The sequence below is a fragment of the Python bivittatus genome, unplaced genomic scaffold (genome assembly GCF_059951505.1).
Source record: "Python bivittatus isolate LINGU-HERP-01145 unplaced genomic scaffold, Pbiv_v1 ctg000070_np1212, whole genome shotgun sequence".
In the NCBI taxonomy this organism is placed as follows: domain Eukaryota; kingdom Metazoa; phylum Chordata; class Lepidosauria; order Squamata; family Pythonidae; genus Python; species Python bivittatus.
Genome location: NW_028277034.1, coordinates 39,942,845 through 39,969,722, shown reverse-complemented (window position 1 = coordinate 39,969,722; position 26,878 = coordinate 39,942,845). Strand labels below are relative to the sequence as shown.

Here is a 26,878-nt window from a genome sequence, read left to right as displayed (position 1 = left end):
TCGGGCCCTACCCAGCCCATTTCCACCCCGCAGACTCCGGCAGCCCTGCCGCCGCCCTTTCTGGGCTTCCAGCCCTCCCCGGGGGCGGCTGTTTCTTTCTGGTCGTTTTCATTTTTCCTTCTCCGCTCTTCTTGCAACGTCAGTGGGAATTTCCAGCTAGGAAGTGAGAGGGAGGCGAAAGTGCGGCAGGGGAACGAGCGAGGAGTGGGCGGGGAGGAGGGAGGCGCGAGGCACTCGGGGTCGAGCGCCCAGTCGAGCGCGCCCGCGCCCGGGTGTCTCTGTCTGTGTGGGCGGGTAGGCGCACGGCTGGAGGGCAACGAAGTCCTCGCGGGCCCCTGACAGGCGACAGCGCGCGGGGCTTCCTTTTTTCGCTCGGCTTTTCGCCCCCGACGAAGAGCCAAGGCTCGGGCAGCTGCTTCCTCCAGCTGCGCTTTTCACCCGCGACCACGGACAGCCTTTGCGCTGACATGGCGCTCTTTTGACCGGGACTTCTCCGCCACGACCGTCCTGCTTCTCCTTCCTTTTCAAACTGCGCTGGTCCCCGGGAGGGCCTCGATCCGAGTTCCTCCTTCCTTTCCTCGACGAAGGCCATCGGGAATACCGTTCCCGAGTGTAAGGTGAGCCCGCGGAGCGCCCATCCCCACGACGGCTTCCGTGCTCGGGGCTAGCGCGAGAGCCAGCGAGGGTGCGCTTTTGGTGCCACGCGGAAATGTTGTGAAGTCGGGGAAGAAACCGGGTCGTGTCTTTTCTCCGACGTTAGAGCGCGATGGTGGCTTGTCCTGTGGGTTTATTACAGCGAAACGGTTCTTTCTTTTTCGGGATCCCCGGATTTAATGTGGCAGAAGCTTTCCTGTCAGCCGCGGACTTTAGGCTTGGCGAACGGGCTGGGTCTCAGGATGGAGAAACCTGATGCCGCAGTAAATCGGCGCATCCTTAAACGCAGTTGACAAGGCTGCTTTGTGTCTATGCCTTTGTATTTGCCCCTATGGATTTTACAGACATCGCCTTAGCAACGGGTTGTGGGGTGGGAGGGAGTTCAGTAGGTTTAAATCTAGGGTGTGAATGGTTTTAGACCTGGCACCAACTTTTTTTTAGTTGTAGATGACCTGAGCTCAAACGCATTAACGCTTTGAGTAAAGAATGTTGTATTTTGTCACATTGCTTGTCTGTGCCTTTGTGTGTGTGTGCGTGTGTGTGAGTTCAACAGAACTTTCTACTTCCTCATTCCTGTGTAAACTACAAGGCGCTACTCCTTTCTGGAGCACATGGCTAGGCCTTCCCTAAATGATGCATCCAGTTCATACAGTTGCAACCTTTTCTTTTTAGTAAGTCACAGAGTCTTCTAGAGGGGTGTCAGAGACTGATATGCAACTGGTGAAGCTTCCCCCATAACTTCCTCTCTGTTCCAGGAACAGTCTCAGCCTGTACATGGCAGCCTTAATACATCATGATTTACAACTGTTAAAGACATAAAAGGTCCGCTGGGGAAATGTGGCAGCAGTCTTTGATGAGGAATACAAAATATTGTGGGAATATGATCGGGTTTCTCATCCTTGCATTGTTTAGAAAAAGGCCATTTCAAACTGAAAAGGCAAAAAAAAAAAAGTGAAAGTATTTGTATTTCAGATGGCATGTTCACTGATACTGAAAGTGGTCCTTTAGCTGCTGGGATGAATAAAGACAAGTTTCTCTTACAATAATGTGAGCATTCTCTCTTCTATGCCAGGATTTTATTGAATCGATTTATTAGACTGACATTCTTTCTTTTCATTAGTGACTCAGTGTTGTATGTAGGACTATTTCTTCCAAGTTTCCTCTAAGAGAGAGGTAGGCTGGCCTGAGACAATGACTGGCCAATAATACCCAATACAATTTCATGGCTTAGGAGCACTTGAACCTGTGTTTTCTTAGCTCTAATCCAATGCTAGCATTAGTACACACACATTTAATCATGATTCTACATACTAGTTGGCCAATATCAAACAGTCTGCAGTCATGTGGCATTTAGGAGCAAGCTTTACTAGTCAGAAGCAAACAGCTAGGAGCTGAATATTCTTTTTGCTGCTTCTGTGTCACTGTCATTTTTTCTCAGATGAAGGTAAAGTTTGTCGTTGTTGATGTGACTTCCTCTAGGCGTGAGGCCTAGGACTGTTATTCCATTGTCCTGCCAAAACAAATCTGATTTCTAAAAAGGTTCTCAAAAAAGGAAAATCGGTAAATGAATAGAGGGTAAGAATGACCAGAAATGAAGGTAAGGGAAATAGGTCCAGTAGGTCTTTCAGTGGCCAAGTTCAGCTTTGGAAAATGCTAATATTTTGAGCATGAGCAGAGTGTGCCTACTTAAATGAAGGGGGGGAAAATCACTCTAAAAGTGAGACATGTGGATGTAGGTTTATATCAATTCTAATACTGCTAAGAAAGAACTAATATCACAACATAAATAGGAAATTTCTTATAAAAAGTACATGTAGTAAGCTATTTAAACCTCTGTTGTTTCTTGATATCTAAATTGGGTGCTTTTTGGCTGTTTGGGTTGGATAAAGTCAGTGCAATTCCAGTTTGCAGTTTGATTGCCATCAAGTCATTGTCAACTCTTAGTGACGACATGGATAGATTATCTCCATGACGATCTATCCCTAACATGGTCCTTCAGCTCTTCCAACAGTGCACCCATCACCACTGTAACTGAGTCCATCCACCTTGCTGCTGGTCATCCTCTTCTCCTCTTTACTTCCATCTTTCCCAGTGTTACAGTCTTTCCCAGAAAAATATGCATTTTAGGTATTGTTTAAATGAAGCACATTTAAGGAACTATGGAGGGGAAGCTAAGATGGGATAGATGAAGCAGGACATAGTCTTTATATATTGGCTATTATTGTATAAAATGTCTTGTTGAGACTACCATGGGAACATGGAAAGTCTGAACTGAACGTAAGTGGGAAATGTATGTCAGTGCAATACAAGGAATTACACTTGCCTTATAAATATTACGGAAGGGATATGTTGGACTTCAGAGTGAAGAGAAAGAATATTGTAAAGGCTGCTACTTTATTAATTTATATTCTGAAATAAATTATTTTTTCTCAATATAAGGTATTTTGGAAAGAAAATATGATTTGTTGAGATTCAGTAATTTATAAAGGGAAAATTGAAATTTCAAATCAAATTGTAAAACATTTCTTTTTTTTTGCAGCTGAGCTATGCAAAATTTGCAAGATTAAGATATTAAGCTTTCTTTAATAAATAGCATTTCTAAAGATACTCAGTAGTGGTTTTTTATTATTAATAACAATACTGACCACTTACATGTTCAGTGTTATGCAATTTTTGAATTTCCCAGTTTCTGTTACTTCAGTGCTAGCATTCAGTGTGTGTGTGTATTTAAATAAAAATCCTCCTCATACAAAATGTATGTAATGCTCTGTTGTTCTTCAGTTGATACTTCAATAAGAAGGTGGTTCTTTCCTCTATAATAAGTCTCTTAGAAATGATGAAGAGAAGAATTAGAGCATGCCTTTGTATTGTGTCAAACCAGAGTTTTATCTGTTTCAGAACTCTGTTGCTACATTTTGCAGTCTAATGCAACCAGGACTGTGAGCCTGACAGCTCTATGTTCACCAGCTAGTACTGATGGGTCCACTGGCTTCTGATTGGAGATACTATATATCCGTAATTATCATTGGTAGCTTCATCTGCCATGCCTATGTTAGAAATAACACATAACTGCCATTGATATATGAATTTTTCCAAGATTTGGACTGGCAGCTAAACAGACAAGACAAGGCTGACCTTTATTTTTCCTTTGATATCTTTTTAGCAGTCAATTGCATTGTATGAAAGAGCCATTCCACATACAGCAGTGAATGGGGCAGTGTCCTGGGTATGCATTGTCTCATGTATTTTATTCCAGAATACTTACAACAGATGGACCTTCCTGATTTAGTTATATACAAACAGTAAAATACACAAGGCTTCATTAATTGTATGCAGATGCTATTAAACTATAAGAACTATACTTTAGGTTAGACCAAATTTCAGCATCCTCTTCTTAAAGCAGCAGCCAACCAGATGCCCCCAAACATTCACAACCAAGATTTGAAATTATAGCTAGTCTGAAATGCAAAATATAGTGTTCAAAAGAATTCTGCCTCTGTATCAGAGCTTTCCAGCTTTTTTGTTAACAAGAGCTTCTTGTGATAGATTGAAAATGACTAGTGTTTACTACTGGAGTGTTCTTTTTGCACAGAAAGTTAGCATATAAATAAAATAATTTTCTGAGCTACTAAAAGCATACTATATATCAAGCATGCATGGCTTAATAAAAATTATGTTGGGCATTTATAATACCAGGTTTTACCAATCACCAGTTTCTGGAACAATGTCACTGTACATGAAGTGAATGAAAAACAAATGTAAAGAAAACTGTCCTTTAATTCATTAAAAAACATAACACCATGTATTGTTACGTTTTGTCTTTCTTTAAAAGGACCTGCTCCTGCATTAATGTCAGCAAGGGCAGATCATTTTCCTTGCCACATATTATCTAGCAGAATTGTGGTACTGTATTGCACATTCAGTTATTACAAATCAGTCCTGAACATAGGTTCTCCTCATCCATGCATTCCCTGAAAATTAAGATTTATCTCTCTTAACTAGGCTTGGCTTCCAAACTCTGTTCCCTTCCTTTTTGCACCTGACAATCTGCATGGAATATCTAAGTAGCGCTAGAGCTTACAAGCAGAGACATAGTAAGAGTATTTATCAGTGGTAACGCTGAATGAAAGAACAAGCATAAACTGGGATGATAAGATAATATGAAAAGGAACACATTTGTTGGAGCTGCTACCAGAATCTTGCACAGAAAGTTATGTAAGAGACTGCTTGGAGAGAGAAGAACCAGTATAAACCAAAAAGCTCAATTCTCCAGTAGATGATTGATAATGTTTTCCCCTCTCAGAATAAGATTAATTTTTGCAAGGAAATATTTTATTGTTTTGAAAGCTGCTGCTCCAGCTTTCCTTGATGGTCATCCAGGCAAGCTACTGGCCATCATCCCCACAAGTTACTAACAGTCAACAAGCTATCTGTTGGAGACCCAGTGGAGTCAAGACTTCTGCTCTGTATTGTAGATGCTGGGAAAGAATCCTTAAGGAGATAATAGGTAGGCCACTACTGGAATAATAGGTCTTTGTGTGTGTGTCTGTGTGTGAGAGAAAGGGACAGAGAGAGAGATCACATGAGAAACAATCTTGAATGCTTGTCTCTACCAATATTTTTGAACAGTCATGCAAATATTTAGTTCATACAGAGACCCTAGCATCAACATATTACCAAGTCTTCTGTATTTGTCAACCTAACTATTATTATGTTGCCCCCCCCCCACTCCATATAATATCAGTTCTCTTTCATACACTTATTTCTAAATAACTTTATAGCAGCAAGTCAGGAATTTTGAAAACCCTTGTAGAGAATTTCTCCAGTCCTATCAATGGAATGGTACCCTGTAGATTAATTACTGATTATAAACTTTTAACTGTTTCACATCCAGATTAGCTTCTATGATTCAACTGTATACTCTTGAAACAATTTATTTTGATTGAAGATCAGTTTATTCATAAAAATCAAGTTTATTTTTGTGTGCTGCTTGTTCATTTACTTAAATTTCTTTATGTGTCTGAAAAGTACATAAATAAAAAAATGAAACTACTGTTTGCCAGATATTAACTATAATACTAGAACCTCAAATGGCACTTCCCCACTCTTCTTTAAGAGGTTCAGAGCAGCACACATGTTCTTCTATTATCTTCAAAGTCACCTCAGGAAACAGATTAGACTGAAAAGCCGTGATTGACCTAAGGTTAGTCAAGAAGTTGTCTGGCTGTTGAGATCTGAATTTGGATCCCAAATTCTCCTGTCACTCATATTACTCTGGGTTCTAGTCTCCTCCTTCCCCATGGTTGCCAAACCACAATTCAGTCTTCACATCAGTCTTTGAAGTTGGGCAGAAGGGTTTTTTTTGCAACAGCAACTAGTTAGACTCCTTCCTTTCTCCCTCCCTCCCTCCCTCCCTCCCTCCCTCCCTCCCTCCTTCTTTCTTTCTTTCCTTCTTTCTTTCTTTCTTTCTTTCTTTCTTTCTTTCCTTCCTTCCTTCCTTCCTTCCTTCCTTCCTTCCTTCCTTCCTTCCTTCCTTCCTTCCTTCCTTCCTTCCTTCCTTCCTTCCTTCCTTCCTTCCTTCCTTCCTTCCTTCCTTCCTTCCTTCCTTCCTTCCTTCCTTCCTTCCTTCCTTCCTTCCTTCCTTCTTAGGGAAAATATGCCTTATGAATTAAGGGCAGGATAATGGAGCTCTGGCTAGATGCCAGTTTTGGGGTCTCCTGTGGGCAGATGGACAGACCATTGATTGTTGCTATAATTCTGGGTGAGCCAATCAGGAGAATTTCAAATTATTTCAAAAATGATTGAACAATGAGAACAGTGGCTGTGTGGAAGTGCCCATTCATTTCCCAGGAATCAGGCCAATAACTTAGTCACTTGACTACTTACTGTGATAGGAGAGATTGTGTGCTGAATCTAATGTGATTGATTCTGACCTAATTCAGAATTTCCTATGAGAGTTTGGCCCATTTTCTGATTAAGTTTTAAAATGTGAAGCAAGCCATCTTTATGGACTATTTTGTGAACAACATTCTTCAAAGACTAGAGCATTTCTAGTACCTCATTCATTTATTTCTGCTACATGAAAAAAAAAAGTTTATTGGGCCATACATGCAAGCAGTTCAGTTAGATCACTAGGTATGTCAGCAAGAAATGGAGCAAGAATAAAATAAATGGAACATTTATTACTGAATCTACATAAGGGCTCATCAGTCATCAAATTCCCTTTTTCCCCCAACTCCAGCTCTTAAAATGATAAAATAATAATAAACAGCCTTTGTGAATGTGCATATATCTTGTTTAATTTCTGGCAAAATTCCATATAATCCATATATATCCTCAATCAGTGGAAAAATTACCCAGGCATTTCTTGGTGTAGAAATCAGGTAACCCTCACTTACTGACTGCTTGTTCAGCAACCATTTGAAGTTATGACGATGCTGGAAAAATAACTTTATGGCCAGTTTACGATCATTTATAACCTTCACAGCGTCCCTCAGTCACGTGATCACCATTGTCAGAGTCAGGATGCATTGTCCTGTGCCTGGCCTGGGTTTTTCCTCTCTTGCAGAGCAGAGAGATTGGAGAGGGAGGGATTGCAAGAGAGTAAGCTGTCTGCTTTTCTACATATTGAAAGCAATGTGATCGTGCCAGCAGGGCTGGGAGCTGCAAGCATGCTACGCAAACAGCTTATAATATTCTCTTGAAATCTCTTTCCCTCCTGTCTCTCCACTCTGTGAGAGTGGGGTGGGGGCAGGTGGGGGAGGAAAAAAAGCAAGTGATTTCTGTGGGCAATCTCTCCTTTCCCTGACGCTCTGCCTGCATGGAAGAACAGCAAGTTGTTTGTGTAGCGATTGTGCCCGCAGCTCCCAGCCCCAGGCTGCTGGCACAATCACATTGCTTTCAGTGTGTACAAGACAATAAGCAGATGCTTGAGGATTCCAAAGGGTGGGGGTGTGGTTAGCAGGCAAACAAAAGCCAAAGGTGTGAAACTGAGTAGTCTTGTCCCTTTCCAGCCAGAAAGTACAGTCACGGTCACATGATTTCCCACTTAGCAGCAGAGTTGCCAGTCCCAATTAAACAAGGACTACCTGTAAAAGTATGGTTATCCACTCATTTTTCAAACATGTGTTGCTTAGAGTCACTATGTGAGATGGGTGGCTATACAAATATGATAAATAAATAACATAAATAAATGCTGTATCTTTATTCTTGGAAACTATGAGCAAAGAGATACAAACATTCATTTAGCTCCCAGGAACATTTTCAAGCAAGATTGGGCTATGAGAATCACCCTTCTTCACCCATCTAATGCATCTCTCTGTTTTTGGTTACATGCGTGCACATGTATACTGTAGTACTATCTTATCGTGATTCCTTTCTTCTATTTTCTGAAAGCATTGTTCCCATCTTCTCCTAATGAGCATTATCACTGATGTTGCCACGTCATTCTTCAATGGCTAGGCTCGATGTCTTTGAGTAATTGGTTACCTGGGTTTTTTCCTTCTTCCCATAAGTTGGAGGGCAGCACAGTGTGTGCCATATAGCCTGTCTTAAACACTCTAAACCAGATTGCAGAATTGGGACTAGTGGAAACTGCCATTTCATAAACTGGTAGCACTTTCATCTTTGCAAGCAGATTAGGGAGGAGCGTTAGCCAAAGAGCAAGCTCACGTTCTTCTTGCTTTTAATAAACAGCCTATTTTACAGGGGTCAGCTCTGAGTCAGGAAGTCTGCACTTCAAAAGCTACCTTTTCCCCCATTCAGTCCCTTATTTCTTATTGGACTCTTATTGCTAAGATAATATATGTATTTAATCATTTACATTTAACATTATGCAGATCATTTAGTTATACTGGAAGAGGAATTAGCACAAATTATTGCACTTATTATCATTTATATTGTTGAATTAAATTAGAAGTTGCATTAGCATGATGTATTGTATTGACAACCAAATAAAATAAATATTATGCACAAGATTTACTAATATTGGAAGAGAGATTAGCCAAATTTGTTGCATTGATAGCCAGATAATATGTAGCCAAAGAAACCTATATTGTTGCCACTTCCAGTATTTTAATCAACCTTCAAAGGTTGTCTTAGTGCAATAATTATTACTATTTCCTTCCTGTTCCCTAAGAGAAATACAGAACTGGGGGGTGGGGGTGGGGAATCCATTTTGCTTTACACAATCCGATAGTTTGATGCTAACCAAGATTTGTTTGTGAAATTGGGGGTGAATTATTTTCATTTCTGCATGGATTTCAAATAGTTGAAGGAAATTCAAAAAATATTTCTGGAAGTTTGCAAAACAGTGAAATAGAAGAAACCTAGAAAAAAATACAGTTCTGAAGAATGAATAGTTGATTAAGAAATCTAGACCTAGCTATGTGCTTTTTAGACAGTTAATACTGCTTAGTAATTCCATCTTTAAAATGGAAGATGCATCTTCCTGTAGGGGTTAGATAAATGTTTTAGAAAAATTCAAGTTCCTGTTTGCATTTACAGTTGTGGGCTCTTCATTTCTGATGTTGTTGTATTGACATTTAATTTGCAGTTCAAGTACTTAAGTAGTGGCCACAGTGACACACATTGTGCATTTTATTCTTATTTTGGTTGAAAGGCATGAAACCTGCATATGTGTTGACCGCTTTGTCTGACATTGAGTCGCAAATTGCTTGTATGTACTATCATATTTCAAAAGCAATTTGTAATATGGCTGAAGTATTTGTGTATGTTAAACTTGGCAAGTAGGTTTATTTGAGAGTCAAATTAATAGATAGGCAGAAGTTGTGATTAGTACTCTTGAATTTTAACCAGTAATCAGTTTTATTTGATTAGATGGTTACAAGTTAAGGGAGATTGTGAATCAAAGAATATATTTGTTCATTATTATGCTATGTTAATTTGGGGGTGTATTGTAAGATGGAATGAGAAATAATATATTAAAAAGAGGCCCTCCTTTCAAAGAAATTGTAATATATAATAAATTTAGAATTTTTTTACCAATATCATAATCTATATAGGTATTTGTTCTGTTGCCATTTTATCTACTTATTGTTGGACTGATCAATCATATTTTTTTAAAAACTTACTTCTAAACTCTGGAACATATTTGAAAATATTGTGCTGAAATTAATGATAATTATTTCAAAATAAATGTGTACAGAGGTAATATCGTATTTATTTATGCTAAATGAGCACATACAGAGTATTTGTTTTTCAGATTATGTAATCTGTTCTTGAACATTCACATCTTAATCTTAATATTAGTAGAATTTTTAGGGTGTGATGATAAAACCTTTGTTTTGTACCAAGCAAACTAAAATGTTACTCACTTAAACTAGATATTTCGGATCACATTTGAACTATTTAAACAAAATGTTTTGTTATAAAATATTGCAACTGGAAAAGTCAATCAAAGTTTACCTTTTCTGAATCATTATGATAAATTCAAAATATGTCTACCATAAGAATTGTGAAATAAACACAGCTTCTCCAGAAAAGTAAATTTTTCCTATTTGTAAATCTTACGGTAAAAGGAACTATGAAGTGGCTTAACAGGTTTCTCTAGGAAAGAAGTAGCTAAGAGAATAAAGAGAAAAATCTTTTGAATCATAAAGTTTTCTGAAGGACTGAGACTATTTGCTGATGAATTTAAGGTCCCTTACAAACTTACACTATGGATTTCTAACTAGTTAGGACTCTGCTAAAAAGAAATTCAATTAACATCTAACACTTAAAGGCTTTTGCCAGCAAAGTATGAAACCTCTCCCATTCTGGTTCTCTACAAATAAAAAGCAGGCAAGCAAAGCTTCACAATATGATTATTAATCATGATTGTTCAGTTAACAGACTTTTTCTTACTTTGGCTTTTTATTACAGAATTCTAATTATTTATTTTATTAAGGGTTATAGCAATCTTACATTTCTTTAGTGATTTTTTAAATAATTGCCTTGTTATATAACCTCTGTGGTACAAAAGTTAATTTGATAGAGAATGGCTAGTCTTGTTTAATTTTGTTGTATTTCTCGAAATTACATGCCATGCTTATTAATGGAGTAACATTTGGAACTCACATCTTAAGATAATTTTCTTTCCAACAACAAATGTGATGCTGCCCCAATTACTGCATTTTTCATTACAGTTGCTGCATTTTATATGCTCCAGCTGACACTATTTAGTACAGTATGTATAATCTGTATTCAGTGTAGCCTGACAATATACTTCTTTAATTTTGCCCTTTGGGAAGATTGAAAGGGTGATTTTTTAAAATATTAATGTGTATTAAATACAGGCATCAGCCACTTCAGTCATAAGGAATGTAGAAGCACAAATATTTTAATATTTGACATTTGTATCATTAATATTTGAAATGTTAAAAGGCACGATGTTTGTATATAATATTTATATATAATATATTATATTCCATAAATAGGCATCCTGCCCTAGTCCACAAATTCCTGAAGTACAGGTCCCAACATCTCCAGGAAGCATTGTCAGTGATGAAGATTGTTGGGAGTTGCAGTGGAAGTGCCAAAGATTGCCAACAGTCTTAACATTTTAATGTATACTACAGTTAGATTTTAGTATTAGGTTGTAAATGTATTTTGGGGGGGGGAAGGAGCTGTTTGATTTATGCTTTATGATAACTGTGATTCATTTGGGATGCAGAACAATTGCTCTTAAGTGTGTTAATGTATCTTTTCCCTCCTAGCTAAAGTGTGTTTTATCATCCCATAAAGTGCCTTTGCAGCTACTTCCTCTGACTCATTCTCTTACTGCTTCTCATTCCCATAATATTTTTATTAGAGTTTTACATAATTAAAAGCTGATAGATAATTAGAAAAGATATACAAACAAAGAAGAAGAAGAAAGAGAACAAGGAAGCGGAAAAAGAAAGACATATAAAAAGTGACTCTGCCCTCCCTCCAGACAAGTATAAGCATTTACAGAAACTTAACACCTCTGATATTATAGGCAAAGAAATTCTTCTTCCCATTTCTCGTCACTAAACAATAACCAATTTATTAAAAAAAAAGTCATTGATCAGTCTTACACTTAAGAGTACAGTAATAATAACCCATATGTTTTAAACTTAAACAATTAAATCTAATTTACATTTTGACTTATAACTTTCTCTAGTAAGTAAAGCATTAAAAAAGTTATCCCCATAAGCATAAAGAACATATATAACATATATATTTCAAACTAGATCCAATCAATCCCTTTTACTACTAACCCCTAACTTTCTCTAACAAATAGGAAATAAAAGATTCATCCGTGTATGTATGTATGTATGTATGTATACATATACATATACATATACATGTGTGTGTGTGTGTGTATAAAAATCTTTACATCGTCTTACAGTCCTGGTCAGAAAAAAGATTCCAATAATAACAACCCAAAATCAAAACGTATACAATTTACCCTGGTCAAGTAAGTCCACTTTGAACACCTTTTTTCTTCTTTTTAAGAGGCTTGATCTTTAGTTGCTTCTTCAAATAAAGTCCCACATAGTAATTTCTTATCATTTTCAGAAGCAACTTCAGAGATTCAACAGTTCGCTTCTATGGATCCAAAGTAAAATAACTCCCTAACCCGCTTTTCTGATTTGCAATATGGGTATCCCCTTTGATTATTAAAACATCGGTCAGCAAACCCTGTATATCCATTACAACTTCTTTCTCCATGTCATTCTTGTAATCAAACATATTTAAATCCATTTCCAAATCCACATCTTTTTCCCATATCTTCCATATCTCTTTTATAATCTGGCGTTTCTTTAAAGTCCATTTTAAACTCGTTATTCAAATCATCCTCAGCTTCTGTTTTATCCAGTAGAACCTTTTCTTCTTCTATGTTAAATCCTTCTTCCTCTGTTAAATCCAATTTTAAAAATAAGTCCTAAACACATTGTTCCCAAACAGATTTAAAATCTCCTAAGATTTTGAGACAATGTTCTCTCTATACATTATGTATACAAAAGATAAAGGATGTATCTTTTCCTTTAATTGCTCTCTGGTTCCCTCTAGTCAACCTTCAAAGCCCTGCCTTATCTTTTATTTATTTTCAGAGCCCAAACATTCCCAGAATAGGTTTTCTGACAATTAAGTCAAAAATGGCTGTATTTTTATAAAATTTAAAACAGTCCATAGGAAAAAAATATTCTTTTAAATCTATCTGGCCCCTTAACTGTCCCCAGTCAGCATTCTTAACTCCCTTTCTTTTCTTTTAACCTTTAAACTTACTTAAATCTTTCTTCCAGGATAGAAGGAAATTCTCCCAGCGTACAGCAACTTGCCTTTCAGAAGTAAATGTCCAGGTAAATCAGTAATAAGTAGTTTCCCATGGTAATTAAATGAGGAAGTAAAGCAAATCTAGTGTCCTTTTGAAGGCTCCAAGCCGTGGCTTGGGCTCAATGTTTTCCGTGACTCCCAGAGCGCTCAACCTGCTGTAGATTGCTAAAATGCAATCTCTTCACAGGGAGCCTCTGTAAGGAGTACTTGTGGTGATCCAGTCATCTCCTTTGTCTGGGGATGTCCCGAAGAGCTGGACCTTTCCCCAGCTCCTCTAAGCCACCATGGTTTTTGGCTCCATCAAAACGGATCCATCCTCAATCCACCATGACTCCCCTGGAAGTCTTTCTGCTTCTCTTTCCCAAGCAGAAACAAAGTTAAATAAATAGATTTATTGCAGAGAGTTAGGAAGCCATACATATGAAGAGGTTTTTTTGTCTAGGAGTACATTAGAATCCTGCCATTGGTATGTGTTAGTCCTGAAGTTTAGATCATGGTCTCCTTCCTTCTGTCTTTGAGTCAACAGCCATAGAGCTCCTCATTTCCTGACCTTGAAGGTTTCTGACACCTACCCCTTATTTATAAAACAGTTTTCTTTGGTGTGAAAATCAAAGATCCCCATATTATCAGCTTCAGCCCTTACAGCCATGATAGGAGTGCAGTATTCCTTTCTGGATTGAGAGATATTGCCTCAACTGCTGAGCAGGGACCAAGCTCCTAGTGCTACCCATAAAAAACATTAAGCAGATGTTTCTTTCGCTTTGTTTTTAACTCAGTCAGAAGGTGCTGCATTGCAGTAATCTATTAGTTTCCCATAGTTAAAAAAGAAGGTGGAGAAATGTGAGAAATATGAGGGCTACAAATGTAAGTTATTCTGTCTGGATCCCTGTAAAGTTCAGTACATGCAGCAAGGTGAAAGTTTTGTAAGGCTGTGGCTGAATGCTTCTGAAGAGTTTACTGTACCATTATAAGAAAATGCATTGAATGTCTATGAGGGAATGGTTAGGCCAACTGATGGAGTGGGTGGAAATATATAAAAAACAAGTGGAAAAAAACGAGTTACTCAATACTGCGTATAACAGATTTGAGTAACTGCAAGAATGGATAGCTGTCTTTTAATTAGGGGAGGGGAATCATATTTATAACTGTAGCAAAAGTTGGTTTAATTAACTGTACAACTCCACTAGAGCTCTGTCTACTAGTAAGTGCAGGCTCGATAGCTTTAACATTATGTCGGTATTTTCTTCTTTCTCTTCCTTTCTTCCAGTTTTAATTTATTCCCAATCTCATGGATAGTTCTTAGATAGTTCTAGAGAATTCAAAAGCTTGTTCATGGCATTGCAAATTTATCTAAGCTGAAGGCCACCATCACATTTTGAGATTATACACTGAAAAGAAGAATCTCCAAGTTCAGCTTCATTGGATTATTATAAACCAAATTATAGTATTGTGAGAGAAATATTCTGTTCTTAGTCTACTTTCTCTTTGTCATGCATATTTCTATAAAATATATTATATTTATGTAACGTATATACTTCAAAAATTCTCACATCTAGGAATTATTTTATCACCCATTACATGTGCTTAGCATTTTTAAACAGCCATGCAAAAGTGTTTTGTAGATGAAAAAAAATGACATACTTTCATATTTGAAGGAATGTCCTTCATACACAAAGTTTATGAGTACAGCTGTTTTTGAGTGTAGAATATCTGTCATTACTATTCTGCAACTACTATTAAGCTAAGTATTTATTCTCAATTCTGGGAACTGGAGTCTATACATCCGAAGGGTGACCTAATTAGGGAAGCTTAGCTTATGGCCTCCCTTGGGATTTTGGCTTATCCTCCATATCTATATGACATTGCTGGGAGATGGTTTTCTGAGAATTTGCAATTGGATAGCAATATATGGATAATACCTGCTACTCGCTCTCCTTTGATTGATTGATTGATTGATTGATTGATTATGTACCATCAAGTCATTTTCGACTCCTAGTAACCACAAAGATAGATTTTTTCCACGACAATCTGTCCCTAGCCTGGTCTTTCAGGTCTTCCAATGGTTCACTGCTGGTCACCCTCTTCTTCTCTTTCCTTCCACCTTTCCCAGCACTAGACCCTTTTCCAGAGAGCTAGGTCTTCAGATAATGTGTCCAAAGTAGGATAGTTTGAGACTGGTCATTTGTGTCTCGAGTGAGAACTCTGGGTTGATTTGTTTGATGAACCATCAGTTTGTTTTCTTGGCTATCAACAGTATTCTCAGGAGTCTTCTCCAGCACCAAAGTTCAAAAGCATCAATATGCTTCCTATTGTGCTTCTTCAAAGTCTCTCCTTTGACTCTGACATTTTTATGAATGTCATAGCATAGTAATAGTTGGATGTGGGCTAATAAAATGAAATTGTATCTAGTTAATATGAAGGTGCTGTGAGTAATTAGCAAAACTGAACCAGGACAAGGGTTATGCCTTGGTGTACATAGGGTTTTATACCCTTTGAAAGACAAGACCTGCATTCATATACTTAGGTTGTGCTTGAATATGGTTGTGAGTACAAGTGGCAAACCTGGCTAATATTTATTTTTTGCCCAATTTAAGCTAGGTGCACCAGCAAATATATCCTCATTCTCATCTGCTGGCAGGAACTCTTCAAGTATCAAGGTTCTGTAACAAATGTGGGGCTATGCCATTTCAGCTTTACTGTAGATCACGGTTGTTTCATGGTAATTGCTTCCCCTTTTTTTCTGAGCATACTGTAACGCCCTGGTTCTGGAATTATAATACTCCAAACAGTTTTAACTAAGGTGACAAAAAATCAGATGGAATCTACTGGCACTTTTTCTGATTAACAGATTTATTAAAAGGCATAAGCTTTTGTGAATAGCAGTTCACATAATTTTTCTAACCAAATGCAAACAACATGACGTCATTCCTAAAGGATTAAGCAAATGCCCTCTACAGTCTACAGACTACAGCTAAAGATCATGCCATACTCTCTCCAGGAAACTCAGTATCCTTTGAAATGAGCAAAAGTTAAACACCAATGCCATCTCCACCCTGGAATTTCAACTGCATCAGGAGTTCACCAGGACAAGACAACAAACTTACACAACAGAGCACACCTCTTGGAAGAAAAAGAAAGAGAACAAACTGTCCATGCTTCTACAAACATCCACTCACCAGAATGGAAGGACTCTGGATTAGGTAGCATTTCTCCAGGTGGAACTCACATACATTTGTGGGTCCTCCTCAACTTGTGGCCCCTGCTTGAAGAGTAGGTGGCAGCTTTGGCTACGAGGGCCTCACCAAATATTTATAATGAGTACCAGTTGCATCCTCTCCTGCATCAGGAAGCTTTTCTCATAATCATTCATGTATTACTCACCCCTCACATCTCATTTGGATTGCAGCAATGCAGTGTGTAGACTACTTGGAAGCTACAGCTAGTTTGAGCAGTTATGGTTGTATGGTTAAACCTTGGTAAGCCCATATTACACAAGATGCACTAGTTTCCAGTTGGCTTCCAGGTACAATGCAAGGTATTGATGGTTATCTTTAAAGCCCTTTATATATTAGGGCCTGTTTATTTGCAGCCTCTCTCCAATTCTCTCTGCCCATCCTGTACAATCCTTCAGGGTTGGCATGCTTCAGACCCCCTCACTCACGGAATGTAATCTGGTGAGAGTCTTGAAACATGCCTCCTTTATTGTTGTTCCTGCCCCCCAAGGTCCACACGGCCTCAACCCTTCTGTTCTTCAGGAATGCTATAAAGACCTGGGTTTTCCAGCAGGTCCTAGGCCATTGGGTTTTGTCAGCCCCTTGTATGCTATGATTATTTTATTTTTCTATTCCCCAAATCATTGTTTCTGTTTGTTTTTCTTTTATTGCTATATTGTGTTTTTAACTTGACTCCATCTCCAAAATCAGGTTTTCTCAGGGTGGCGTAAAACACACATAACAAATTAGGATTGTTGGGAGTTAGATGGCATATACATTTAAATGATGATGATTATAATGTTCTGTCCGCATGAGGAAAAAAAAAGAGAGAAATTATTTTCACTCAGGTTATTTCCAAGTTTTATGCATAGTGCCAATGCATAAGCATGTTTCCTGTTAGTAAATATAGCTTTGAACTGACTAATTTATAATACTATGAAAGTCTATTAAAATCTATTAATAAACATTCCTTATTTATTAATTTACTTATTAAATTTGTATGCTGCCCATCTCCCCCAATGTCCCCATAAAACACACAGAGATCAGTTATTCTGTACTGATTTAAGCAGTTAACTTCCATACTTTGGCAAGTCAGTGAACATTTAATGTGTCTTTTTGTTTGTTTTCCATTTGCACTAAACCATTTTAAAGTTATAATCTGATTAAAACCACTAACTCCTACAGTCTATATAACTGCACATGCCACTAACATTTTGCAGACAAAATTGGGGCAGAGATTCTTGTATGAAACTTGGCATCATTCAGATTTAATTTTTATTTTTGTGGGTCAAAACTCTTTGAAAGAGGCTTTGAAAGAAATCTTGTTCTTTCATGCTTAAAAGAAATAACCTTCAGCAAAAAGTGCACATGACAAGAATTGTTTCTTAATGCTGGTAACATAATGTCATTCACTACACTGTTTGCACATACAGTAAGCCAAAGATTAAACCACACGATGGCTTAGTGTGATGTATGAATCTAGCCACTGAAATCTGCAGTCTTTTATCCTCTTCTTATTCCACTGTGTCCCTTCTAAGGCTATAGGTGGAATCTAAAATTAAATTTAGTATCAAAAGAAAGACCTAATATAGAAAAACACTTGTTTTTATTTACTAATATTTTGTTTGTGTCAGATATATAAAAATCTTAAATCCTCAATAAATCTTCTAAAAATGTAAAATTTATAATATTATTTAATTTCTTTTGGTCTTCAAAGACTTGACTTGCTGAATTAAACCAAATATTTCTCATGGTAAAAGACAAATTGTTAATATTACATTTAAAATTGACAGCATGTTAACCTGTGGGATTATGCGGTATTTGTTGATTTTTAAAACATGGAATCTTGTTCATTGGTGCTTGTAGAACATAATCTAATTTGGATTACTTCTGCTTTTTTAATGACTTTTTTTTTCTTATTCTCTCAATTTGCACCCATATATTGCTCATACTTGAATCATCCAAAATTACATCAGATTCATACAATCATACCAATGAGTTACAGACTTGGGACATATTTATATGGAAATCCCATGATTGAAAGTTTTGTTGTAATATGTTACTCTGCTCTAAAGCCTTGGGACTTGAGCAAGAGCACTATGCTATGTCTCAACTCCTTCTGGTGAAGGCTTATGCAGAAACACATTTTTCGAGATTGTGCCTTGGCTTGCTATGACCAGAACTATTTCTGATGTTGTATGGATGAAATGGGTTTGCTCTAAACCAGAATGACTATTGCTCAACTGCAGTCATCCTACGTCACTGTTTATGAGCAATGTTATGAGCACTGTTTATCGGTTTTCTTTTGAAGTCCCTTCATGTTTTCATAAAGGAATTATATTCTATAAAGAAAACTAAAACAGTTGGAGAGTTATTTTAGCACCAATTTAACAGGCTTTATGCAGATAGCATCTTAGTTTCTCACTGGTTGTGGAAAGCAGTTCTGAAATATTTCTGCTGTGCCTTTTTTTTGACTGACCCTGACTCTGTTAATCTTCATGAAGGTTTTGAAGATCTGGCTAATAGGATGTTAGATGAGCTCATCTGAGAGATAAAATATATGCTGGTGTGCCCCAGATGTGTGTTTTGTCATCATTGTTGATGTTTGTTTTTGTTGCTGGGGATATACATGTTATCTTTCCAAAAATGAGCAAAATCAACAGTGACTTTGATTTGTAGATATCCATCTTTATTTTCTTAGATTTTATAGATGCTGCAGTATGTGACAAATTTCTTTCTTATATTGATGGATTTTTTTCTCTGAACTTTGTTCCTTCCTACTGCCAAGAATTTTAGTAATAAAGGTTATTTGCTAACTATGCACTGACTTACCAATACCTGGTTAACTGTTTCAGCTCTCAGAATGGCAGATGAGAATACTTATCTCTTGGGGATGGGAGATCATCAGGTGAGTATCTGTACCTAATAATAGTAATAGTAATACGGAAATAATAAAGTATAAAATGTAAAAAAAAATATGAAATTGTATTGCCTCTTTAACAAATGAAGACTTTTAGAACATTATGCATTCTGCAAAACATATCTAAAATATGCCTAATTTAGGTAAAGTACATCATGAAATAACCCATAATGGGAGCACATCAGTTACCATACGACTAGACATTCTTATTCTTCATTTAGTATGTTGTACCTATGATACTTTAAAGGCTAAGTAAATCTTCCACTGTTGCCTGTCAGGATTGGACCCACAGGTCCTCCACCACTGTACTGAGAAGCGACTGTTTCAAGAAGTGGGAGTACCTTAAAGTGAGACTTTCCCTCCTTATTCCATTCTTCCTTTAAGCAATTTGAGTAAGAAGCCAAGCCAACCTATAGGTTGGGTAAAGGGAAGAATGCTTCTTTTTTATGATCCTGGTGCCTTGAAACCACTTTTCCTTTGACATTACCTATTATTTGCCTTTTCCTTTGGGAAGGTAACCACACCAGATCATTGACAAAAGCTTGGGTTTTTTGTTTTTTTCATCTCTACCAACGTTGTGGGTTTTGGTTTGGTTTGGTTTTCTGGTGCCTTCAAATCACTGTTGACTCTTGGAGACTGCCTGGACAAGTCCCTGCAGTTTTCTTGGCAATTTCTTTGCCATTGCCTCCTACCCAGGGCTAAGAAAGAGTGACTGGCCCAAGATCACCATCTGGCTTTGTGCCTAAGGTGGGACTAGAACTCACAGTCCCCCGGTTCCTAGCCTGATACCTTAACCACAAACTGGTGTTAAGGAGCTATTATGTTAACATTTCTGTTAGTCACTTCTCATCTTCTTAGCTAAGATTCTTACTAACATTCTGCACCCCTTAGTTTATGTATTTATTTCAAAGAAGATTTTTTTCTGAACCCGTACTCCAGAGTCAGTTTGATAAATATCTGATACACTGTATAAAAAAGAACTGGAAATAAACACAATTGAGGCCAGAGAGCCACCACAAATAGCATATTTTTATTCTTATTCTAGTAAAGATGTGAAGTAAGCTTTTTGAAAGCAGACATATAAACACTTTACTTGGTATTGCATTTTAGGTTAGTGTATCCTGAGTGAGTCATAACTATAATTTAGATATTTCTTCATTTGTTCATTAATGAGTGGGAGCTGCAACTTTTTGACACTTATGAATCTATGATATGATATTGAAAGTAGTGAAAGGCAAAATTTCCAAATAAATAGCATCCACCTACCAAAACCTGTGAAGCATAATTGATTTTGTTGATATTGGTTTGGTGGAGGGTTTGTGGGTATATGATTGCTGGAAATTAGTTTGATTATCTGTACCAAGGCTAGGCAATGAATATGTGCAAGGATACCAGTTATGGTGCCCACTAGGCTACCTGCCCCAAATAACTTTATTTTTATTATAATTTTTTTAAAAAAAAACAGCAGCAGCAAAGCTGCCATATTGCAGAACAAAGTACCAAAAATGAATCTGAACCTCACATGTGCTGTGATTTTCTAAAAAAAAAAAAATCATTTGTAGAATACAAACAATGCTGGCGGGTTCAGCCCTCTGCTTTGCTTAGAAGTATGCTCACCTGCCCAGAAAAATAAAAAGTTAAAGGTAAGCTGAGAAGGTAGAAGTCATCCTGGGTGTTAAACTGATAGCAATGACCAACCTCGACAGTTCATATTTTTGTAAATTGCCAAGCCTAACATTGATATCCCCCACCATGCTTTCTTTGTGATTGCATCCATACATGCTGTAAAATGTGCCCCAGAGTTGCAAAAGGTTACCTACCCTCTTGTATAATAAATCCTCAGAAATTTACAACAGGAACATTGATATGGGAAATAACAGAAGATAGAGAGGGAAGTAGAGGCAGGACTAAACAGGAGAAGAATTCATAGTTATTTCAGTAGGATGTATTTAGGTTTTTTTATAATGGAATATGGGAACTAGTTGGTTGAAACTTTGATTCAAAGTTTTCTTTAAAAAGGCATAATCTGAGTGTGATTTGAATGAAAAGAACATGCAGGTTCTTTGGGAAGCATTAGGGTTTATCGGTTATTACATGAATACATCACATATAAATTTATTTAGAATTACATTTATCTCAAGGTGACACGTGAGGATCTTCCCTCATTTTGTCACCCAACAATTCTGTGAGATACTTTGGGTTGAGAGACAGAGAATATGAAACATCTTAAAATTGCAGCTTACACTTGAAATGGGAAGTTGAATGAAATTTCATGCTCAGAAAGATTCAGAATGAAATGTTTTGCAGACCCATTTTATTGTAGTTATACAGTATTTTTGTATTTCTTACCTGAACTGCATTTGGATTTACCTTCAGTACGTTTGCACGCTGAATTATAATATGCCAGACTCCAACTATTGTTTTTTCATGTTTCACAATGTATTTGGAGTTTTCACTGTTAGCTATACTAGATGGCTAAGAGTGGATAATTCATACCAGATACTGTAAGTAGCTAGAAGGTGAAAATGCTGAATGGTGAGGTAGCACAGACATAGTAATTGTGCAGGACAAAATATAGTCACCAAACAAATTATAATATTTGATTTTTGAACTAGCTTTTATAAGCGTCTGAAATAACTGGACTTATTCAAAATGCAAACATTCTTAACACAGGTGTATACAATGGAACATTTTCCCTTGGGGATGAATCAGCTGTACAATAACACAAGCATGATTGCAACTGATCTGCCACTTCGCACAAGTAAGAGCCATTGTTGCTTGATTTAGCATTTACTAATAATATCTACATATACTGATGATGGAAAGAGATTTTTGTAAAAAAATAAAATAAAATCAAGGAATGTGCTTTTAAATGACTATTTAAAAAATACTGCCCAGAATATTTGAAATATTTTTGCTCCTTGACATGGTTAGCTGGACATCTATAACTTTAAAATAATTGAAGTTATTAAATTGGTGCCTGAGTTTGCTGTCTTTACATTTGCCTTATTTTTTTCTCTCTGATTGTATTATATATTTTTAGATTATAAGACTGCAGGCAGGAATTATTTTATTTTATTTGGCTAATTTTATGTGAGGAATCTTTCCTGGGTACCTCTTTGTCTCAGAAGCAGATAAAATGCTACAGTTAAATGATAGATAAATAATAATGATTAAATGGTTACAAATAAATATTAGTGATTTGGTATCACTTACTGTCAGGATTCGTGTATGTGTATGAATTTGTTCTCTGTAACCGGTAATGTTGGACTGATGAAAGCCATATATTTGCATTGTGAGATCAAAGGCATTTATGTTCTAGAATTATGTATTTTTACAATAGCAAACTATCTATGTAAAATCCCATTTATTCTATATGTTATATTGTTCATTACTTTATATTTCTTTCCATACTAAGACCTTCTGCTAATCCACCCCAAGTGATGTTAAGTCTAATCACAAAATGTTTTTCTCAGAATATAGAGATTATCATTGTCAGGACCAGTTCTTTCTGGATTCTTAATTTTCTAATTACATGTGGCATCACTATACTTGTGTTTGCGTTACATACTGTCTGTCACATAGAACTCACAATCACACCCAGAATAGCAGCATTCCCAATCTGCTGTCTATTCCTAATCTGTACGTTAATTTGTAAACCCTTATTAATATATTTTGTTCTGAAAGTTTCACTGTGATTGGTTAGATCTAGGACAGATTTCACAATGTACAATAAATGTACGTCAGAGATAAGAATGATAATTCATAACATATGGATTGATCACCCAGTACACCAAATCTGTTTTCTAGAACAAGAGTTGAGTTCTAAGAATTGCCAGACTTGGTAGCCATTACTCATTAACTAGATGGCTAGAAAAGAAAAATCTTTAACAAGGGCAGTTTCTCCCATGATCGTTTTCTAAAATGTAAAAACAAATTATGTGAACCCAAACTATACATTTTAAGGTGTTCCATAGGGCAGAGGACGTGAGTTGAATTGGGAAAGGATATTTTGAAATATTGGACAATGAAAGGCATTGTCAGATAACATTCTGACCCTTTTTATATTATCATTGTACAGTTCATTCTTTTGTGTGTGTGTGAGAGAGAGAGAGAGAGAAATACTTGGGAAATTTGGGGACTTCCTGAAAATAAATACCCTGTTCTTTGCAACCACGCAAAGATGACAGGGTTTTTTTGTTGTCGTTGCTATAGTTCTATAGGCTGTTTCCCCAAATTAAACACCAAAGATGACTTAAGAACGGACCTGGATGTTCTTAACAAACAGTGCAAGGAAGTGTGAATGATTTGTATTCTCATGTCATTTATTGCATGAAAAATGGGAATGGTAACTCATTTTCTCTACAGGGAAATGTGTGAACTCAGAATGTACCTTGATTTCCTCTTTGAATGTTAACCTCTTCTATTCATTATTTATTATATATGAAGATGATTCGAAAGTTAAGGCTACTGTTGAATGTATTGTCGAAGGCTTTCACGGCCAGCATACGATGGCTGGTGTGGGTCTTCTGGGCTGTGTGGCTGTGTTCTGGAAGTTTTGTTTCCTAACGTTTCGCCAGCACCTGTGACTGGCATCTTCAGAGTGCAGGAGCACAGACAGGAGCAGTTCTCTCTGCTGGCCACAGAGAGAACTGCTCCTGTCTGTGCTCCTGCACTCTGAAGATGCCGGTTACAGGTGCTGGCGAAACGTTAGGAAACAAAACTTCCAGAACACGGCCACACAGCCCGGAAGACCCACACCAGCTACTGTTGAACTTTGGCTGTTTAACCCTTTAATTTATTTAGCATTGCCAAAGCTCAGAAAACCTAAAGGTACACATAAATCATGTTCGTGTATTTGGGTGAGGAATCTTCAGGAGGAAGGATAGTTTCTACAGTGGGAAGAAGTCAGCTGAAACATCAGTGGAAGGTTGTTATGTGGTCTTTTGAATCCTGGACCATATTTTAAAAAAACTTTTCCTTAAAATTAAATAAAGCTCTAAAATAATTTAAAACACCTATAAATATCTAGCAACAAAACAGTGAATGTTAAAACTGAGTAACTTCAGAGAGTCTCAATTTCTTTGGTCCAAAAGACTTACCTTTAAAAACAGTATTTTAATAGTAATCCCCTCAGGCTGTAGATTGTTCTTTAGAACGCCTGGTTTCTACTAGTCTTAATCTCTTTGGGGCACCCCATTTAAAATATTTTTAAATCTTTCATTTTTTATGTATGCCTCATGTTGTTGCTGGATGTTTAATTCCTTTGGTTCTCTGTATTATTGTTTATTGTTGTAATCTTTAATAAACTGATTTATGCTTTGAAATTACTCTGCTTTGTGTATAGTGATTTGTGGATCTAAACTGGACTGAAATTGCAATTTTGTACCTGTCCTGAAGAACAGAGTGATTGATAACAGAAATGGTTAAATAAATAGTTGCATAGGTATTATTTGCTTAGAAATAGTTTTCTTGCATGTATCAATACTGCAAATTTTCTTAGATGCTTTGAAAAAGATATGTGAAATATAGATAGCTATGCTCATGTGATTGTAACACTACTTTATTCTGTTGGGATTTTTATTTGTTGAACGTATCAACCAGGAATTGCAGTCATTCATATATATATATATATATATATATATATATATATATATATATATATATCTTCAGTTTCTTAAAACATCATTTGCAAAATGTCATCAGAAATACAATATTTGTACAAACTCTTCTGTTTTCTTTATTTGCTTTTTTACTAGCTGATGGGCCATATCTTCAAATAGTTGAGCAACCTAAACAGGTAAGAGAAGAGAACTGTTTTCTTTTTTAATATTGAAAAGTTAATAAATTAACATAATGAAATCCCAATTAATTAAGATAATGCCAAACACAGAAAACAAGTTTTATACAAAAATTGATCATTATGATACCGCATGACTATCATAATAGAATAATAGAATGAAAGGTTGGTGGTGTTAAATCTTCTCTCCCACAAATTCTCTGGGATCTGCTTACCCTAGCTCTATCTCCTGATTTTTTTAAAATATAATTTTTATTAAGAATGTTAATTATGATAGTAGAAACTAATACAAAATAAACTTAGAGAAAGAGAAGAGAATGGAAAGAAAGAAAGAAAGAAAGAAAGAAAGAAGAAAAAGTGCAAGAAGAAAAAGAAGAAAAAGAAAAGACAGAATATAATAAAGATAAAGAAAAGAAATATATAAAGAAGTGACTTCCAGCCTTCATCACAACAAGTATAAACAAGTAACTCTTCACCCCTATAAGGTTAAACAGATATCTCTTCATCCCATGTTCCATCCCCTATCTATAAGCAAATCCATAAAACATCAATTTTTCAATCCTGGTGTCAGCAAAAAGTCCGTAAAGGGTTGCCAGAACATTGCAAAAAAAAAAAAAAGTCTTATTTTAACCTTGATCAGATGAACCAACTTTAGATTCTTTCCTTTTACTTCTAACAGTCTCCATCTTTAATTCAATCAAATATTGTCACAGGATTTGATTTCTCTTCAATTCTTTTTTATCCCATCACACAGATTTCCTCAAGACTTTAACAAGCCTCTTTTGTAGATCCAATAAGAAAACATTTTTCTATGTCATTCTCTTGATTTATCATTTGTATTTCCCTTTAATTTTTAAAACCTCAGTCAGTTTCTTTTGTATATCCAATAAAGCGTCCTTTTCCAAATAATTCTCTTGGCCTGTTATTTGTAGCTCCACATTCTGTACTTTATCTTATCAGATAAAATTTGTTTCACATCTGTCATTCCTTCATTAATTTCATTAAGTCTTCCTTTTAGATGTAGTCTATTCATAGAAGCAGACATCATTACTGACAATGTTGATATTGTAGTTACTAACATCTGGCTCCATTTTTCAAAGATCTCCTTCAATATTTCCAAAGTTATAACATTTTGTATCATTCTGTAAGTACTAGTATTAACTGACATCAGGCTTTGTATTTTTTTTTTTCCTGCTTAAAATCTTTAGTCCCCTCTAGTGTCCAGTTTCTAAGATCATCACTTACCTTTTGTTATAACTTGCAATTGCCAGGATAACCAAAATAAGTCTGTTTCTCTTGAGAAGCTCTTTATTTTTTATAGTTAATTCCAAAATCTTAGAGTAAAAGTCAATATTCCAAATTTATCTGGGCCCTTAATTCATTTATATCTTTCTTAGGTCAAAATCTTATTTAGCTTTTTGCTGTTTATTTCGAATCCTTTAAGATCTTAAGCTTGTAATTAACTTTTCTTTTGTTCAGAGTTGAAGATAAACTCACCCAATGAAGACTTTTCAAACCTGTCTTCCGAAGGTCTCCACAGCTTTAGAATAGTTAATAGGCAATTTCCAAAAGTGATTAGAAAGTGAGGTTTGTGAACTTAGCATCCTTTCAAGGTCTCAGCCACAGTTGCAAGCAAGATCCTGTTGTCTCCCAGCATTCATACCACCGAAAACCGCTGTCCTGCAGTCTCCTTGCAAGGAGCAGCCATCCGGAGCACATGTGGGTGATCTCTTGTCCTCTCCTTATCTGGCGAGGTTCCAAGGAACCAGTCTACTCACCAGTTCCTTAGCCTTTGCCACAGTCATTGGCTCCGCTTTTGCAGAACCATCTTCAGTTCGCCATATCTCCCCTGGAAGTCCTTCTGTCTCTTGCTTTGATGTAGCAGCTTGGAAGTTTTCACTGCCACCACCTTCTTCCAGTAAGATGCCTTTACCTATTGTCCTTCCCCCAACCCCAGTATATGAGAGAGATAAGATTCACACAGCCTGTGCA

At 36.6% G+C, this 26,878-nt stretch overlaps 1 protein-coding gene across 1 annotated transcript in view; it reads left to right on the top strand.

Moving 5' to 3' along the window:
* The first annotated feature begins 239 nt into the window (after positions 1–239).
* NFKB1 (nuclear factor kappa B subunit 1) overlaps positions 240–26,878 on the top strand; it is a 74,243-nt gene continuing 47,604 nt past the window's right edge. The window contains exons 1-4 of the mRNA XM_007429799.4: positions 240–617; positions 19,022–19,074; positions 21,760–21,847; positions 24,846–24,886. Coding sequence (XP_007429861.1) covers positions 19,030–19,074; positions 21,760–21,847; positions 24,846–24,886 — 174 coding nt within the window. The 5' untranslated portion in view covers positions 240–617; positions 19,022–19,029. The remainder of the gene's footprint in view (positions 618–19,021; positions 19,075–21,759; positions 21,848–24,845; positions 24,887–26,878) is intronic.